General features: G+C 42.8%; 1 protein-coding gene across 3 annotated transcripts; it reads left to right on the top strand.

Moving 5' to 3' along the window:
- The first annotated feature begins 5153 nt into the window (after positions 1–5153).
- Positions 5154–15996, top strand: LOC124039523 (acyl-coenzyme A thioesterase 9, mitochondrial-like). Of its 3 annotated transcripts, none has more exons than XM_046355588.1 (16): positions 5154–5312; positions 6230–6324; positions 6528–6554; positions 7673–7718; positions 7874–8044; positions 8120–8157; positions 8231–8314; positions 8472–8575; positions 8762–8835; positions 9022–9089; positions 9172–9283; positions 11993–12083; positions 12174–12259; positions 12809–12896; positions 13029–13179; positions 13276–15996. In XM_046355588.1, exons 1-16 carry the CDS (start codon positions 5299–5301, stop codon positions 13332–13334), a joined length of 1308 nt encoding a protein of 435 aa, XP_046211544.1. In that variant the 5' UTR covers positions 5154–5298; the 3' UTR covers positions 13335–15996. The 3 variants fall into 3 exon arrangements, with proteins under 3 accessions (XP_046211544.1, XP_046211545.1, XP_046211547.1); XM_046355591.1 differs by lacking the exon at positions 5154–5312 and adding an exon at positions 5346–5365; XM_046355589.1 differs by lacking the exon at positions 6528–6554.
- The last annotated feature ends 4050 nt before the right edge of the window (positions 15997–20046 follow it).

Here is a 20046-nt window from a genome sequence, read left to right as displayed (position 1 = left end):
ATGTCTGATGTAACTCTCTAAATGATTGATGATTGATTTCCATTACCATTAATCTATTTATCCTGCAACTGGCCAATATTACTCCTTTTTACATGTATTTATGTACAGTGCATTCAGAAAGTATTCAGACCCTTTGACATTTCCCACCCCAAAATGTATGTTACAGCCTTATTATAAAATGGATTAAATTGTTCCCCCCATCAATCTACACACAATACCCCATAATGCTTTACCCTGTTGTGCTTCGCTGCACAACTATTTTCAGGTCTCTCCAGAGATGTTAGAATGGGTTCAAGTTTGAGCTCTGGCTGGGCCACTCAAGGACATTCAGAAACTTGTCCCGAAGCCACTCCTTCATTGTCTTGGCTGTGTGCTTATGTAACAGATGTATATGTACTCTCCATGCGTTGTGTTTTCTCAAAATAAATCACTTTGGCCAGTGGTCCCAGTTGAGCATAATTGATTTCTGTTGTTAAATGGGAAACGGCACATTAGTTGTGCAGGGCTTAACGGTATTGATGGCTGTCGATGGCAAAATCCCTTGCATCACATTTTCATACTGGGTGAACAAAATACAAAAATATAATACAAAATATAACATGTGTAAATACCCGTTGTTAAATGGGAAACAGCAGGTTAGTTGTGCAAGGCTTAACGGTATTGATGGCTGTTGATGGCAAAATCTGTAGCATGAAGACAACTGTGTTAGTAGTGGCTTATGTGACCCTTACATAGGTGTATGCTAGCTAACACACTTATTTACAGCAATTATATGCCAGAGCACATCCCAGAAAGCCCCTCAATCCCTAACAGATACCATATACCCACACATGTATAAATCAGTAACGTACAGCAAACCTGTACACATTGTAAAATAGAAAATAGAAAACAATATTCAGAACGTGACCTACCCCTTGCATCACATTTTCATACTGGGAAGACCTGACGACCTGACGTTCACGATCTCCCGCTATCTGCAAGCAGGGCCAATCACAAAACACCTTATTGTCATCAGAGTTGAACTAACCAATAAGAATGCTTGAACATTAAATACATATTTCTTTAGAGGCAAGTGGAAACATAACCATCCCTGTTACACTTATTAAGGTTGTTGTCCTGTTGAAAGGTGAACCTTCGCCCCAGTCTGATCGTCCTGAGCACTCTGGAGCAGGTTTTCATCAAGGATCTCTCTGTACTTTGCTCCGTTCATCTTTCCCTCGATCCTGACTAGTTTCCCAGTCCCTGCCTCAGCAAAATATCCCCACAGCATGATGCTGCCACCACCATGCTTCACCGTAGGGATGGTGCCAGGTTTCCTCCAGATTTGACGCTTGGCATTCAGGCTTAATAACCTGAACGAGATTACAGGCACTAGTTACGTTGAGAAGTTTCCTCTTGAGCAGACAGCTTGATGAAAACCAGTATTCAGGTCCCAAGAAAGACAGATTTCCACCGGTCTAATGTCCATTGATTTGTTTCTTGGCCCAAGCAAGTCTCTTCTTCTTATTGGTGTCCTTTAATAGTGGTTTCTTTGCAGCAAGTTGACCATGAAGGCCTGATTCACACAGTCTCTTCTGAACAGCTGATGTTGAGCTGTATCTATTGCTTCAACTCTGTGAAACATTTATTTGGGCTGCAATTTCTGTCGCTGGTAAGTCTAATGAACTTATCCTCTGCAGCAGAGGTAACTCAGGGTCTTCCTTTCCTGTGGTGGTCCTCATGAGAGCCAGTTTCATCATAGCACTTGATGTTTTTTGTGACTGCACTTGAAGAAACTTTCAGAGCTCTTGAAATTTTCCGGATTGACTGACCTTCATATCTTAAAGTAATGATGGAGTGTTGTTTTTCTTTGCTTATTTGAGCTGTTCTTGCCATAATATCAACAAAGATTTTTTTTAAATGCAGTTTGAGGCCATGTGCTAGAGAGTGGGTGGGGGCTAGTGGGCAGGAGGGGTGTAGTGATGTTTGTATGATGTAGTCATTTGTATGTTTTGTATTGTTTCTAAAATACACATTGGAAACATACAGTACCAGTCAAAAGTTAGGACACGCGTACTCAAAGAAAAACGTTAAAAGTTCTTTAAATTTTCCGGATTGACTGACCTTCATGTCTTAACGTAGTGATGGACAGTTGTTTCTCTTTGCTTGTTTGAGCTGTTCTTGCCCTCATATGGACTTGGTCTTTTACCAAATATCTTCTGTATACCACCCCTACCTGGGCACAAAACAACTGATCAGCTCAAACGCATTAAGAAGCTCCACAAATGAACTTTTAGCAAGGCACACCTGTTAATTGAAATGCATTCTAGGTGACTACCTCATGGAGCTGGTTTAGAGAATTCCAAGAGTGTGCAAAGCTGTCATCAAGGCAAAAGGTGGCTACTTTGAAGAATCTCAAAAATAAAATATTTAGATTTGTTTAACACTTTTGGTTACTACATGATTCCATATGTGTTATTTCATAGTTTGGATGTCTTCACTATTATTCTACAATGTAGAAAATAGTAAAAATAAAGAAAAACCCTTGAATGAGTAGGTGTGTCAAAACGTTTGACTGGTACTGCAGATACTGACTGCTAGCCAATAGCAACGCCCCCAAATTATAGGCTTTAGATTACATTTACATTTTTTTACATTTAAGTCATTTAGCAGACGCTCTTATCCAGAGCGACTTACAAATTGGTGCATTCACCTTATGACATCCAGTGGAACAACCACTTTACAATAGTGCATCTAAATATTTTAAGGGGGGGTGAGAAGGATTACTTTATCCTATCCTAGGTATTCCTTAAAGAGGTGGGGTTTCAGGTGTCTCCGGAAGGTGGTGATTGACTCCGCTGTCCTGGCGTCGTGAGGGAGTTTGTTCCACCATTGGGGAGCCAGAGCAGCGAACAGTTTTGACTGAGCTGAGCGGGAACTGTACTTCCTCAGTGGTAGGGAGGCGAGCAGGCCAGAGGTGGATGAACGCAGTGCCCTTATTTGGGTGTAGGGCCTGATCAGAGCCTGGAGGTACTGAGGTGCCGTTCCCCTCACAGCTCCGTAGGCAAGCACCATGGTCTTGTAGCGGATGCGAGCTTCAACTGGAAGCCAGTGGAGAGAGCGGAGGAGCGGGGTGACGTGAGAGAACTTGGGAAGGTTGAACACTAGACGGGCTGCGGCGTTCTGGATGAGTTGTAGGGGTTTAATGGCACAGGCAGGGAGCCCAGCCAACAGCGAGTTGCAGTAATCCAGACGGGAGATGACAAGTGCCTGGATTAGGACCTGCGCCGCTTCCTGTGTGAGGCAGGGTCGTACTCTGCGGATGTTGTAGAGCATGAACCTACAGGAACGGGCCACCGCCTTGATATTAGTTGAGAACGACAGTTTGTTGTCCAGGATCACGCCAAGGGTTCTTAGCGCTCTGGGAGGAGGACACAATGGAGTTGTCAACCGTGATGGCGAGATCATGGAACGGGCAGTCCTTCCCCGGGAGGAAGAGCAGCTCCGTCTTGCCGAAGTTCAGCTTGAGGTGGTGATCCGTCATCCACACTGATATGTCTGCCAGACATGCAGAGATGCGATTCGCCACCTGGTCATCAGAAGGGGGAAAGGAGAAGATTAATTGTGTGTCGTCTGCATAGCAATGATAGGAGAGACCATGTGAGGTTATGACAGAGCCAAGTGACTTGGTGTATAGCGAGAATAGGAGAGGGCCTAGAACAGAGCCCTGGGGGACACCAGTGGTGAGAGCGCGTGGTGAGGAGACAGATTCTCGCCACGCCACCTGGTAGGAGCGACCTGTCAGGTAGGACGCAATCCAAGCGTGGGCCGCGCCGGAGATGCCCAACTCGGAGAGGGTGGAGAGGAGGATCTGATGGTTCACAGTATCGAAGGCAGCCGATAGGTCTAGAAGGATGAGAGCAGAGGAGAGAGAGTTAGCTTTAGCGGTGCGGAGCGCCTCCGTGATACAGAGAAGAGCAGTCTCAGTTGAATGACTAGTCTTGAAACCTGACTGATTTGGATCAAGAAGGTCATTCTGAGAGAGATAGCGGGAGAGCTGACCAAGGACGGCACGTTCAAGAGTTTTGGAGAGAAAAGAAAGAAGGGATACTGGTCTGTAGTTGTTGACATCGGAGGGATCGAGTGTAGGTTTTTTCAGAAGGGGTGCAACTCTCGCTCTCTTGAAGACGGAAGGGACGTAGCCAGCGGTCAGGGATAAGTTGATGAGCGAGGTGAGGTAAGGGAGAAGGTCTCCGGAAATGGTCTGGAGAGGAGAGGAGGGGATAGGGTCGAGCGGGCAGGTTGTTGGGCAGCCGGCCGTCACAAGACGCGAGATTTCATCTGGAGAGAGAGGGGAGAAAGAGGTCAGAGCACAGGGTAGGGCAGTGTGAGCAGAACCAGCGGTGTTGTTTGACTTAGCAAACGAGGATCGGATGTCGTCGATCTTCTTTTCAAATAGATGAAGCAGGTGAACCTTCAGCCACCGTACTTCAATAACACTTGACATTAAATCTATCTCTAAGCATTACTGGGATATGGTTCTGAATAAACATAGCAACACTTTCCCCATAAGCATTCCTGTCCCTTCTATATTCTCCCGAGTGGAGCAGCGGTCTCAGTGCTAGACGCGTAACTACAGACACCCTGGTTCGAATCCAGGCTGTATCACAACGGGCCGTGATTGGGGGTCCTATATGGAGGCGTACAATTGGCCCAGCGTCCGGGTTTGGCCTGTGTAGAAGTCATTATGAATAAGAATTTGTTTTTATCGGACTTGCCTAGTTGAATAAAGATTCAATATAGATGTTATATCATTTTATTGCTACTGTTCTATAATGAATGAAATTATCTAAGTGAGTCTTAATGATGGCTCATATGTGAATGTTATATAACCTAGAAATGCCTCATGAGCTTTAAATTCAACAGTGGTACCCCATCACAATACACGAATTTGATATTGATATGGTCCTTCTGTAGCTCAGTTGGTAGAGCATGGCGCTTGTAACGCCAGGGTATATTCCCCACCACCCATACGTAGAATGTATGCACACATGACTGTAAGTCGCTTTGGATAAAAGCGTCTGCTAAATGGCATATATATATATTGCTTATAAACCGTGCATTATATTCCCCAAATAATTGCGCACTTATTTTTAACATTACGGTATGCACCGGCAGGCCAAATGTCCAAGGAAGTACACTTTTCAGTGCTGCCACTTTTTTCAAAATTTGCTTCATCTGTCCTCTCTTTTCAGAGTTGTATTTAGCTAGCTAACTTCTCAAGCGTCTTTTAATAGCAAACAAACGATACACACGGACATGTTGTTGCCGAGGTATGGGGTGGAGAAGAGTTAAACCAGTCGATTTGACAGAAAAGCTAACTATGGTATTTTGTGTAGTAACGTTAGCTAGCTAAGGCTATTGACCGACGTTGGTTTCTAGCTAAGCAAACCGTGATTTTAGTTTGCGGCCAACCTTTACCACTCGCAGTATGTCAATCACATATTTGGGTTCTGCTTTCCGTGTTTAAAAATGTGCCATTTTCTTTTAGGTTAATAAGAGTCAAACAGACGATTTGACAGAACATTTAGCTAGTTAGCCTGGCTACGTAGCTAACGTTAGTCCTAACCTAAATATATTGTTAGATACATTGCTGAAACCCTAACCCTAACAAAAGGCGTGTGTTTTACTGTCATAAATATATTAGAGGCTTCGTTCCACCCCCCTGGCTATATAAAGGGAAAGGGGGATACCTAGTCAACTGTTTAACTGAAATGTTTCTTCCGCATTTAACCCAACCCCTCTGAATCACAGAGGCTGCCTTAATTGACATCCATGTCTTCGGCGCCCGGGGAACAGTGGGTTAACGTCCTTTCTCAGACTGACAGATGTTTACCTTGTCAGCTCGGTTAAGTTACTGGCCTAACGATCTAACCACTTGGCTGCTATAGACTGTTAAGTCTGTCTAGTTACTAGCTACGACTGTAACCTAAACGTTACTGTAAAATTATGTTTGTTGACGGCAACATCCAGAGTATTGAGATGCACCCTCTGACTGACCAGATATCCCATTGAGCAGCTGTAACTGGCATTATCAGTGGGCTATGTGCCAGGGACTTGACAGACATCTGGGATTCCCATACACGTCTATTAATGGGTTTACGGGACAGGGGTGTTGCAATTGGAACTCTTGAGTTAGAATGTTGTGGGCTTGTTGTGTTGACATTTCGGTGTTCATTCCATTCCACAGGTTCCATTTTCTAAGATCGGTGGCATCTCTGACAACGAGGGCGTTCTCCCTGGGCCCTGTGTCTCTGCAGGGGAAGGCCCTGGACATGTCTGAGGGTAAAGCCATACCCACCTTACTGACTGACTGACTGACCAATATATCAAATGTGTTTGATATATTGGTTGGTGGATTGATTAGCTGCCTCACGCAGTGTTATGAACCTAACATGAACTACTTGTGAGGTATGATGGCAAGACATTGAGTCTCAATCCAGTCTCCTTTTGTTACCTCTGACCCATGACTTGTCTTGTCTCCACAGGGAATGCTCACTTGCTAGTGTCAAATGGTGTGTTGGTAAACAAACCTGAATCCTAAAGCACTTTCTTAATTATGTTTTAATTCAACATAAATCTGCCTGCATGTAGCTTAGCTAACTGTCTCTCAAGCACACTGTCTTGCTAACAAACTCTCACACACTGTCAATCTCTCTTGTGATATCCAGCACCCTGTCACTTTCTGTTGTTAAATCCAGCAGCCTTCTGTGTTGAGCTGGCCTGGTTGTACGGGCTTGTTACCCTCTTCCATTTTCTACACACTGAACTGTGAATGCATCCCTGGCCTGTGGCAGTGGCTAGCTCTTCTTACAGATGCTGCAACCCTCCTGTAGTATATTTTAGTAGACAGACCTTTAATGTTCTCTATACAAACTTGCATTATGTACTGTATCTACACTACTGTATGTTCCTCAGAGATGGACCCATGTTTTGAGGTGGCTTCTGCCTTGGTGATTTTAGGGCTATCCCTCTCTCAAGCGTCTTGTTTCATATGGGTACATATCGTCTCAACATTATGACAACACAGCGACTCCAGTCAGGTGGGCCACAAACTAATGGGCAAATCTCAAATTACACTGTATTAACTTGTCAGTACAGTACTGACATCTCCCCATTGCACACATACCCTCAGGCTGCAGTGCAGAGCCACTGTGGTTCCATGTGCCAGCTGGAACAACAGTAGAACTGATGTAGAGTATCCCATCCAGACCTCTCTACTCTCTGGAGCTTGCTGCTATCATTCTGTCTGAGATCATACGTTTCCCGTTGTATTTTGATTGATTAGGATTCATTTTAGTGTCATACACCTATTGGTGCCCAGCCCACATTGGCTGTAATATGTGCAAAAAAACAAAATTACATTTCGCAATTTACCATTTTGTCACATTATATAAACACATTTCTCCTTTTCCCCCAGGCTTTAAAAATAAATTGAGCAATATTAAATACCGTAGCGCTGCTCTGAACTCTTCCGCCACAGCGCACTCAACCAAGTCTTCTCATCAAATACGCCCTGTCTGCAAAATAATTCATTCCTGTGCTCGTCATTTAACCAGAATGTTCTGTTCTGAGAACAGTATCAGTACATACAAACACTGAGAGCTGATCAACTGTGTGGATTGTTTTTCAGTGCGCAACCGGCTGAGGGAGATTGTGGGAGCGTCCACTAACTGGAGGTACAATAACAGAACCAGTATACCTATTTTGTATTGAGATAGTGATACCACGACAAGGAAGACCTGTGTTGACTGTTAGATATGTTCATGACTTTGTTAAACTCACAGCTCATTCCTGATGAATCTCTTTCCCTATCTCTCCTCCCATCCTGTAGGGACCACCAGCAGGCGTTAGCTGACCGTTTGTCGTTGTCCAATCAGCTGGCTGGTTCTCAAGATGAGCTTCCTGTCCGCAGGATGAAGGACAGCTACATAGAGGTCCACCTTCCCCTGGGCACAGACCCTACCCTTAGAGAGAAATACCTTAACTACCACAAAGGTGTCAGGTAACACATGCTCACAAACACATGCTCACACACACACACCCTTTCCCCCCTCTCAGTCCGGTTTCTCTATTCCAGGTTTGGCCGTATCCTGGAGGATCTGGACAGTCTAGCAGGTATGACATCATCACCTCAACCACAATGTACACTGGTACATGTTATTATAGTGTTATTTCTCTCTCTCCTCAGTGTTGATCTGTTACTCTCACACCCATAACAAGGCACTTCAGAGATCTCCTCTGTCCATCGTCACTGCCCTGGTGGACAAGATAGGTATGACACAACAATGCTGATACAACACCAGGATGTACTGCGTAGACCAGGATTTCTCAAGTCTAATCCTGGGATACATTTCCCAGTATCATTGAATAGTTTGTTGCTGTTGTATTCTGGTAGGTGTGGCTTATTTTCCCTGTATGTGATGTCACAGACATGAGGAAACAAGTCATACACCCTGACTGTGACATCAAGTTCACTGGTCACGTGACCTGGGTGGGGAAGACCTCCATCGAAGCCAAGATGCACATGTCTCAGGTACACACACACACACACACACACACACACACACACACACACACACACACACACACACACACACACACACACACACACACACACACACACACACACACACACACACACACACACACACACACACACACACACACACACACACACTAAAGTCCACAATGGTGATGTTATGTCTCTGTGTATGTATAGTACCATGATGGGGCCTACACTCCAGTTCTGGATGCTACGTTTGTTATGGTGGCCAGAGACCCTGAGAACAAGAGGTACACAACAACTATCCATCCATCACCCCAACCATCCATCCGTCATTCCAGCCATTCATCCATCTATAGTATCCAACCATTATTAACTGTCTCTATTACTCTGTCTGTCTCTCTGTTTCTCTGTTTGTCTTCTCTCTGTTTCTCTCTGTTTATCTATCTGTCTGGCTCTCTCTGTTTGTCTGTCAGGGCAGCGTTTGTTAATCCTCTGAAACCAGAGGGGCCTGAAGAGGAGGAACTGTTTCAGCAGGGAGAGAGTAAGACACATTACATGCGTTTATATATATATATATATTACTGTGTTTGTTTCTATTATTTACGGTGTGTGTGTCCTGCCAGTCAATAAGACGCGTCGTATAGAGCTGAGTACAGCGTCTCTACTGAAGGTGGCCCCTACTGCTGAGGAGAGGAAGATCGTACACAGCCTGTTCCTCAACACCCTGGACACCAAGTATGACACAAATGCACACACACGCGCGTCAGTAAAATGATGACATGAACAATTAGCAACTTTACTTCAATAAAGTATTTTTAAATCACAATTATCATTTTTAGAACAAATATCACCATAAAGGACTTATTGGGAGTTATATCACATTGTTGTCACATTGATGTTCCCTGTAAAATGAGAGCAGTTCACTGAAGGTGTCGATCTTAATTGACTTCATAATGTTGAGACGATATGAAACAAGACACTTGAGAGAGGTGCACCCCGTTGAACGAACACAATTATTTATCTCGATGCACCATCTTGTTTTCAAGAATGTCACAAAAAATGAAATGTGTGTATATATATATAAATATATACAGTGGGGCAAAAAAGTATTTAGCCAGCCACCAATTGTGCAAGTTCTCCCACTTAAAAAGATGAGAGGCCTGTAATTTTCATCATAGGTACACTTCAACTATGACAAAATGAGTGAAGAAAATCCAGAAAATCACATTGTAGGATTTTTAATTAATTAATTAGCAAATTATGGTGGAAAATAAGTATTTGGTCACCTACAAACAAGCAAGATTTCTGGCTCTCACAGACCTGTAACTTCTTCTTTAAGACGCTCCTCTGTCCTCCACTCGTTACCTGTATTAATGGCACCTGTTTGAACTTGTTATCAGTATAAAAGACACCTGTCCACAACCTCAAACAGTCACACTCCAAACTCTACTATGGCCAAGACCAAAGAGCTGTCAAAGGACACCAGAAACAAAATTGTAGACCTGCACCAGGCTGGGAAGACTGCATCTGCAATAGGTAAGCAGCTTGGTTTGAAGAAATCAACTGTGGGAGCAATTATTAGGAAATGGAAGACATACAAGACCACTGATAATCTCCCTCGATCTGGGGCTCCATGCAAGATCTCACCACGTGGGGTTAAAATGATCACAAGTACGGTGAGCAAAAATCCCAGAACCACACGGGGGGACCTAGTGAATGACCTGCAGAGAGCTGGGACGAAAGTAACAAGCCTGCCATCAGTAACACACTACGCCGCCAGGGACTCAAATTCTGCAGTGCCAGACGTGTCCCCCTGCTTAAGCCAGTACATGTCCAGGCCCGTCTGAAGTTTGCTAGAGAGCATTTGGATGATCCAGAAGAAGATTGGGAGAATGTCATATGGTCAGATGAAACCAAAATATAACTTTTTGGTAAAAACTCAACTCGTCGTGTTTGGAGGACAAAGAATATTGAGTTGCATCCAAAGAACACCATACCTACTGTGAAGCATGGGGGTGGAAACATCATGCCTCCTTCCATCAGCAAGGGCATTGAAGATGAAACGTGGCTGGGTCTTTCAGCATGACAATGATCCCAAACACACCGCCCGGGCAACGAAGGAGTGGCTTGGTAAGAAGCATTTCAAGGTCCTGGAGTGGCCTAGCCAGTCTCCAGATCTCAACCCCATAGAAAATCTTTGGAGGGAGTTGAAAGTCTGTGTTGCCCAGCAACAGCCCCAAAACCTCGCTGCTCTAGAGGAGATCTGCATGGAGGAATGGGCCAAAATACCAGCAACAGTGTGTGAAAACCTTGTGAAGACTTACAGAAAACGTTTGACCTCTGTAATTGCCAACAAAGGGTATATAACAAAGTATTGAGATAAACTTTTGTTATTGACCAAATACTTATTTTCCACCATAATTTGCAAATAAATTCATTAAAAATCCTACAATGTGATTTTTCTGGAATTTTTTTCTCATTTTGTCTGTCATAGTTTAGTTGAAGTGTACCTACGATGAAAATTACAGGCCTCACTCATATTTTTAAGTGGGAGAACTTGCACAATTGGTGGCTGACTAAATACTTTTTTGCCCCACTATATATATATATATATATATATACACACACACACACACTCATTCCAGCGTTCTTCTTTATTTTTACTATTTTCTACATTGTAGAATAATAGTGAAGACATCAAAACTATGAAATAACACATATGGAATCAGGTAGTAACCAAAAAGTGTTAAACAAATTAAAAAATATTTATATTTGAGATTCTTCGAAGTAGCCACTCTTTGCCTTGATGACAGCTTTGCACACTCTTGGCATTTTCTCAACCAGCTTCACCTGGAATGCTTTTCCAACAGTCTTGAAGGAGTTCTCACATATGCTAGGCACTTGTTGGCTACTTTTCCTTCACTCTGCGGTCCAACTCATCCCAAAACATCTCATTTGGGTTAAGGTCGGGTGATTGTGTAGGCCAGGTCATCTTATGCAGTAACTCTGGGTCTTCCTTTCCAGTGGCGGTCCTCATGAGAGCCAGTTTCATCATATGTGATGGATGGTTTTTGCGACTGCACTTGAAGAAACTTTAAAAGTTATTGAAAGCAAAGAGAAACGACAGTCATTACTTTAAGACATGAAGCTCAGTCAATCCAGAACATTTCAAGAACTTTTAAAGTTTCTTCAACTGCATTCGCAAAAACCATCAAGCACTATGATGAAACTCTCTCATGAGGACCGCCACAGGAGAGGAAGAAAGACTATTTACAATAGCAAACTCTACCTCATTGAAACATAAGCTGTTAAAATATTCTGCATTTTTTAGCTTCACTGTCCGAATATGAATGTTACATCTTAATTATGACAAATAATTAATTATGACACATATAATCCAGGAAAACCTTTTTGTGAGTGATGGTGTGTGTGTGTGTTTGGTAGGACAGTGAGTTTCCGTAGCAGAGTTCTGCCTCCTAACTCCGTATGGATGGAGGACGCCAAAGTCAAAGGATTGGAGATCTGCCATCCACAGGTTAGAGAGAGAGGGAGAGAGGGAGGGAGGGAGCGAGATTTACAACCTGAAACTTTTCTAATTTGTGCTGACTAAGATGTGTGTTTTCAGGAGAGGAATATCTTTAACAGGATCTTTGGAGGGTTTCTGATGAGGAAAGCTTACGAGTTGGGCTGGGCTAACGCATGTACCTACGGGTGAGTGAGTGAGCAAGTCTGTTCCCAGCAAACCAAGAACATTCTCAGTTACAGTGCGATGTTGTAACATGAAACATTTACCATAAACACACCTCAGAAATTATGTCTGTATTTAATGAAATTGGTTATGAGAAAATATTACAGGAATGTCCTATTAATGTTGATGTTATTCAAAATTCCCATATCAACAAGCAAGGAGCGTTCCCACAAGACTCATAAAGTTATAGTGTGATGTTATGACATACATAATTGGTCCCGGGTGGCTCAGATGGTAGAGTATGGCACTTGCAACGCCAAGTTCGATTCACACTGGGGAACAGTACAAATGAAAATGTATGCACTCACTACTGTAAGTCACTCTGGATAAGAGCGTCTACTAAATGACTCAAATGTAAATGTACATTTATCCAATAACATTCCCTGAACATTCACAGAACCAATTTTGATTTGCTAGATTGTGTGTGTTTGTTAGAGAAGATATACATTTGTCCCGGTGCACCACATACACCTGTGCATCCTCATTGTGTGTGTGTTCCTCCCTCCCTCCAGGGGGTGTCGGCCTAACCTGGTTGCCGTGGACGATATCCTCTTCCAGAAGCCTGTAGAGATTGGCTCCCTGTTACTGCTCTCATCACAGGTGTGTGTGTGTGTGCATATGCATTGGTGTGTTGTTTGATCTGCTCCAGTTTCAGTGCTGACATGTCCTTACATTTACATTTAAGTCATTTAGCAGACGCTCTTATCCAGAGCGACTTCTCTGTGTCTCCAGGTGTGTTACACAGAGGGGAACTACATCCAGGTCAGAGTTCATACAGAGGTTCTTGACCCCCTGACCCGGCATCACAACACCACTAACGTCTTCCACTTCACCTTCGTCACAGACAAAGACGTCCCCAACATAGTACCGCAGAGCTACGGAGGTACTCTTACGTTTGTGCCAACACAAAGAGGTTAAAGTTAACGTCTATTGATTCCACACAGTCTAACATTGGTCTCATGTGTATCTGTCTCTATAGAGTCCATGTTGTACCTGGATGGGAAGAGACACTTTAACCAGACCCTGGAGTCTCAGTGAGACAAGATGAACCCTGACCCAACACAACAACTGCCTGCCAAAGCCCTAGTGTCCAGCCACTCCAACCGCCATCCTTACTGTACGCTGTGTGTGTGTGTGTGTATTTGCATGAACAATATGTCTTCATTTGTTTCTCACTATGTACTATATACACTTAGTGACAGTTTATTACGTACACCCATCTAGTACCAGGTCGGGACCCCCCTCTGCCTCCAGAACAGCCTGAGTTCTTCAGGGCATGGAAACGTTTCTCAATTGCTATCAAGGGAACTAACGTGTGCCAGGAAAACATTCCACACACCATTACAGTTCGCAACCAGCCTGTACTGTTGACACCAGGCCGGATGGGTCCATGGAATCATGCTGCTCACGCCAAATTCTGACTCTACCATCAGCATGATTCGTTGGACCAGGTGATGTTTTTCCACTCCTCAATGATCCAGTGTTGGTGATCTTGTGCCCATTGGAGCCGCTTCTTCTTGTTTTTAGCTGATAGGAGTGGAACCCGGTGTGGTCGACTGCTGTAGTAAGCCCATCTGTGACAAGGACCGCCAAGTTGTGCGTTCCAAGATGCCGTTCTGCAGACCAATGTTGTACTGCGTCGTTATTTTCCTGTTTGTGGCCCGCTTGTTAGAGTCTTGCCAGGCTCCTTTGACCTCTCAACGAGGTGTTTTCACCCACAGGACTGCTGCTGACTGGATGTTTTTTGTTTGTTGCACCATTCTCAGGAAACCCTAGGCAATGTCGTGCACGAAAAGCCCAGGAGGCCGCAGTTTCTGAGATACTGAAACCAGAGCGCCTGGCACTGACAATTAAACCACACTCAAAGTTGCTTAGGTCACTCGTTTTGCCCATTCTAATGTTCAATCGAAACAGTAGCGGGATGCCTGTTTGCCTGCTTTATATATCAAGCCTCCCATGATACAAACGCTTACTTCAAAAAGCGCTCCTTAAGCCACGCCCCAGTGGGCAGAGCTCAGCATGTTGCACAGGGACACAGTTATTATAAAAAGGAATAGGATAAAGACTTACTTTAATATGGGTCCGCTGTGGTTCTGTGTAGCAGTTAATTTCGTCTTTAACATTAAGTCAAATATATTTGAGAGGTGAACAGGAAAACAATGAGTCCCAGACAATTCACAATAGAACAGACCAGGCTGGGGCATCGTTTACTGCCTAAATGATTGGGATCATCTGGTTACCATCTGCGTTTGGAATACATTAGAAATACAGATACAGGATAATTAAATGACGTTTTCTTTGAAAAGATGGGTTTGGTTGAGAATAGAACATTCCGTTTTCTGCCTGGAGTGTTGCGCTGTTTGGCCCAATTTGCTCTACTATTTTTACAGCCAATGGCATTAAAACAAAGCATAGATGTCCATGTATACTGATGATTCAACCATATATGTACACATCAGCAACCACAGCTAATGAAGTCACTGGAACCCTTAACAAAGAGTTGCAGTCTGTTTTGGAATGGGTGGCTAGTAATAAACTGGTCCTGAACATCTCTAAAACTAAGAGCATTGTATTGGGTACTAATCATTCCCTAAGTTCTAGACCTCAGCTGAATCTGGTAACGAATAGTGTGGCTGTTGAACAAGTTGAGGAGACTAAATTACTTGGTGTTACCATAGATTGTAAACCGTCGTGGTCAAAAGATATATTCAATGGTTGTAAAGATAAAGGGATGTCTGTCCGTAATAAAGATAACTGCTTTTTTGAAACCGCAATCCACAAAGCAAGTCCTGCAGGCCCTAGTTTAATCTTTTCATTATTGTCCATTTATATGCTCAAGTGCTGCAAAGAAAGACCTAGTTCAGATGCAGCTGGCCCAGAACAGAGCGGCACGTCTTGCTTCATTGTAATCCGAGGGCAAAGATTAATATTATGCATGCCAGTCTTTCTTGGCTGAGAGTTGAAGATAGTTTGAGAAACATTAATTTGTTGGAAATTCCAAATTGTTTGCGTAGTCAACTTACACATATTTACCCCACCAGACATGCGACCAGGTGTCTTTTCACAGTGCCCAGGTCCAGAACAAATTCAAGTAAACGTACAGTATTATACAGAGAGGAGTGCATGGAACTCCCTTCTATCTTATATAGTGCAAGTGAACAGCAAAGTTGTTTTCAAAAAACAAAACCACCACTGACGGCACAACACCCCCTACTTGTTGTGTGCATGTACTGACATGTGTGTGGAACTGATAATAATAGATGCACACACACTACATGTTAATGTATGTAGTCTTTTGTCGGTTAATGGGGATTCTAATAAATCAAATATCCATCCCTTTCCTTTAGTTAATCAAATGAAGGGGAGAGGCTGTGACTATAATTGATGCAGTAAATTACTTTCATTGTGTAGGTGTGTATCCCTTTTTGAAGGTTTAATTCAACTTTAATTCAGCCAAGAAATCCATATTTTAATTGATGACTGTTCAGTCTGAATATTCCATGTTCCAATGAGATTAATTAGTTGCATTGCAGTTGTGTGGTGTTGTTTCCATTCAGCCCCATCTAGCCTTTGTATGGAATAACTCATAACTGACAAGTACCTCAGCCTGAGGAAATCCTTGGGGAAAGAAGTCACACTTCCAGTTTGCACAAATCTTTATTTAACTTGTAATACAGACCATATAAAAGCATACAATTAAGACATTGTTAGATTTAATGTATCTTAATTGAAAATTAAAGCAGTCTTCCTTAATTCCCATTTCAATAAAGAAAGCACAATACCAGTATTAATGGCCAGCAGGCTCAGACAATATCCATAATGACTATAGAGAAAGTAAAAAACACTGGTCAGAGGGCTTTTCATAAAGACGAAATGATAATTAATGATATTCAAGTTTCTGGGTGTGTGGGGAGTGAGTGAAAAACCAGTGGCAGCAGAAACAGGCAGGTAGTAGGTAAAGGGAGACAGTGGCGGTTCTAGACCATTTCAACTGGGGGAGCCAAGCTGGGGCCAGTTGTACTGTTAGAGGGACCAGTTACATTAGATGTTATTGTTGTCATATCGTTTTCTTCACTGCATTGCAGGCAAAAGACCATGTTCCATAATCATCATTGCTGCCATTGTCTAATAACGGAACGATAGCAAAAATTAGTTATGTGAAAATTATTTCATACTCCACATTTAGGGGGTCCAAAATTGTGGGGCACTGTCACAAGAAAATCCTAAACAAATCAGGTAGAATGCCACAGTCTGGCAGATTATGAATGTTCTGTCATAAAGTGAAAACAATTCGTTTCCTTGGCTGTTTGTTATATGGCTGCTACTTATAAATACAATAACAGCAAATAAATATGCTATAAACATTGATATGGGCCAGAATTAAGCCTAGGCGACCGTACCACCGTGTGGCTGTCGTTTACCATTGAGCGTCTGACAACGCCAACGCCTTACTAACGTCTGCATTACGCCTGCGTGTAAACTAACATGTTGTCATACCAACGCCTGCGTGTTAATGAAAGTCACAAGGTGCATAGGTTTAATTCAATGTAAATTACATTTCAACCACAAATGTCAGAAATTTACAGTTTTTACCATGCAAGCAGACATTCCGAAGTAGCCGCCTTGAGCTATAGTATGGCCGTACGGCTTCTGTATTTCCTGTTATCGCCAATTGCCTAGAAAATGTTATCTCCAATCTATAGGTGTATACAGATCTAAATGTTGTTAGCCAAACACGGACTGTGTTACCAGTTCCCAGTAGCCTACATCGGACAACCAATAACAGTTGTGTCCATGGCTTTCTGTCGAATAGAGGAGTTCATAGGCTTTCCGTGAGGGTCTTCCTCAATCAAGTAGAAATGTAAAATGGTTAAGTTTAGTATTAGTTTAGGGTAAAGATGTCCCAAGGCATCCGGATAGCAGTGACCGGTCATAGAGTGAGAGACGGACACGGTATTTGAGAGCTCAGCCGCGACACAGAAATTCATATGAAATTCATGAAATATATATGTACAAGCGACAGACGCTTCGAGAGTATCTGCCCCGGATAGTTTCCTAGAGACTGAAAATAATTACCAAGATGTCCTTGATCCGATTGAGTAGTAAGTAGTCTATATTTAAGTTGTGATATCGTTCGGATTTTTTTATGCCAACTGTATTGAAAAGGAACATTTGGTTTATTTGAAAATAATTACTTTTTGTTTATAACGAGTTGATAACGTATTGTCGAAAGCACGTAGGCAATATTATTTACATACTGTGTCGATAGGGGAGTAGGCTAGTATACAATAACGTAATTTTATGTGATAGTATTATTTATTTCATGGATTAATTCAATTATACATGAAAATATACACACGTGGTGCTAATGGATATATACATGTAGCGGGTCTTATATGTACCACAGGAGAACCAAGAAATGAAGAGCGACACCACGGCTGTCTTTTAAGCTTTTATGTTGATCTGCAATAGTATTGTGAAAAGACAGGACAGGAACACATCAGTCTCCAATGCACCATCTGACAAGTTGTTATTTCTCTCTCAGTGTTTTCTCGGACTGAGGAGAACGGGAGCTACAGGTAGTACCAGGGTGTTAGTAGGTGACACAAGCACCCAGATGAAATCAAATATTTAATGAAACAAAACCCGAAGATGTTAACATCATTCAGCTACTGTTGCAGCCTATCTAACATCAACAGGCAGCACCAGTAGCGCAACAATTAAAAATAGACACCAAAAGTAAAGTTCCTGGCGATCATAGCGATCTGACTCCCCCTTCTGTCTGAACTTGGAATATTCCTGTTAGCGGGCTTTGGCCACTGACCCTCAACCTGGTTGTTCTGTTCTGCGTTGTGTACTATTCTAATGATATGAAGTTTGATGGAATAACCATTTTAACTCTACCACATACATATTTTACATTGTAATACACTACCCCTACATGACATTGTGCTGGAGCTATGGGTTTATTTTTCCACTGTCACTAGGCCTACACATTCACACGCGAACCGAATGGGGGGTGCATAGCTACTTTTCACTGAAGAAGGTAACGAGGTACGACATAAAACTTTGATTGAAGACCTTAAAACCATGCCTGACGAGACCAATGAAATCATAACGGTGTCCTAATCTAGTTTGGATACAGGAGTAGCCTATTCTACAATATTTTTTACATTTAACTAGGCAAGTCAGTTAAGAACCAATTCTTATTTGAAATGACGGCCTCCCCGGACTCCTAATCACGGCCGGTTGTTATACAGCTCGAGATCGAACCAGGGTCTGTAGTGACACTTCTAACACAGATGTAGTGCCTTTGACTGCTGCACCACTCAGGAGGCCTTAATGTAAATAACTGTATGTTTATTTTTATACATTTTATTTCACCTTTATTTAACCAGGTAGGCCAGTTGAGGACAAATTGTCATTTACAACTGCGACTTGGCCAAGATAAAGCAAAGCAGTGCGACACAAACAACAGAGTTACACATGGAATAAACAAACGTACAGTCAATAACACAATAGAAAAGTCTATAAACAGTCTGCAAATGAGGTAAGATTAGGGAGGTAAGGCAATAAATAGGCCGTAGTGGCGACGTAATTACAATTTAGCAATTAAACAATGGAGTGATAGATGTGCAGAAGATGAATGTGCAAGTGGAGATACTGGGGTGCACAGGTGCAAATATATATATATATATATATATATATATATATATATATGGGGATGAGGTAGTTGGATGGGCTATTTACCGATGGGCTATGTACAGGTGCAATGATCTGTTAGCTGGAGGAATTGGCTTTGGGGGTGACCAGTGAAATATACCTGCTGGAGCGCATACTACAGGTGGGTGCTGCTATGATGACCAGTGAGCTGAGATAAGGCAGGGCTTTACCTAGCAAAGACTTATAGATGACCTGGAGCCAGTGGGCTTGGTGATGAATATGAAGCGAGGGCCAGCCAACGAGAGCATACATTTCACAGTGGTGCTCGCCCTCCACAAGCAACCACATCCTCTTCTCCTGTTCAACTAATTTTCCGCCACACTGAAAAGGACTGTACATGTGCCCATCTTATTGCAACGTGATCCATCCAAGGCCTCAGCTGGATGCCTAAAATGTGAGAAATGTAAACAAGATGCTACAGTAGTATGTATGTGTGTGGATGGAGTTCCAAGAAAAGACATGAGAAGATGGCAAAGGAGATGAGTGAGAGCATACAGTTTTAAAATAAAGACCCCATGGGATCTAAAATGAGTGTGGGGTGCCCTCGTGTCCCATTTTTGTCCGTTTGAGGATACTACAGGCACCTCTGGTGGAGATTCTTGGAACACTGCTATTTAATTCTGAGCCGAGGTTGACGAAAACCTTCAAAGGTGCTGGTGCTATGTTGCGTGTTATCTTGAGTACCAGGCAGATGTTTGAGTACAGAATGAAATGGTGTAAACTTTTAAACAGGCTAAACTTGTTGAGTGCACTCTTTGAGAAAGGGGTTCCAACAGGGTTCTTTGGCTGTCACCAAAGGAGAACACTTTTTAGGTCCAAGTAGAAGTATTTTTGGTTCCTTGTAGAACCCTCTGTGGAATGGAGCCAAAAAGGGTTCTACATAAACACAGAAGGGGTTCTACCTGGAACCAAAAAGGTTATGGTTCTCCTATGGGGACAGTGGAAGAATCCTTTTAGTTTGTAGATAGCATCTTTTTATCTGAGTGTAGACTCCGTGTTTTTCTATAAAATAATCAAATATGTCATT

The sequence above is a fragment of the Oncorhynchus gorbuscha genome, linkage group LG07 (assembly GCF_021184085.1).
Source record: "Oncorhynchus gorbuscha isolate QuinsamMale2020 ecotype Even-year linkage group LG07, OgorEven_v1.0, whole genome shotgun sequence".
Taxonomy (NCBI): Eukaryota; Metazoa; Chordata; class Actinopteri; order Salmoniformes; family Salmonidae; genus Oncorhynchus; species Oncorhynchus gorbuscha.
Note: the sequence above shows the minus strand (reverse complement) of the source record. Positions and strands in the feature narration are given on the sequence as shown.

Excerpts from the sequence above, each read along its gene's own strand:
- LOC124039523 (XM_046355588.1), top strand. Across the intron at positions 8,315-8,471 it reads TGCCCTGGTGGACAAGATAG|ACATGAGGAAACAAGTCATA; the intron begins GTATGACACAAC and ends GTGATGTCACAG. Across the intron at positions 8,576-8,761 it reads CCAAGATGCACATGTCTCAG|TACCATGATGGGGCCTACAC; the intron begins GTACACACACAC and ends GTGTATGTATAG.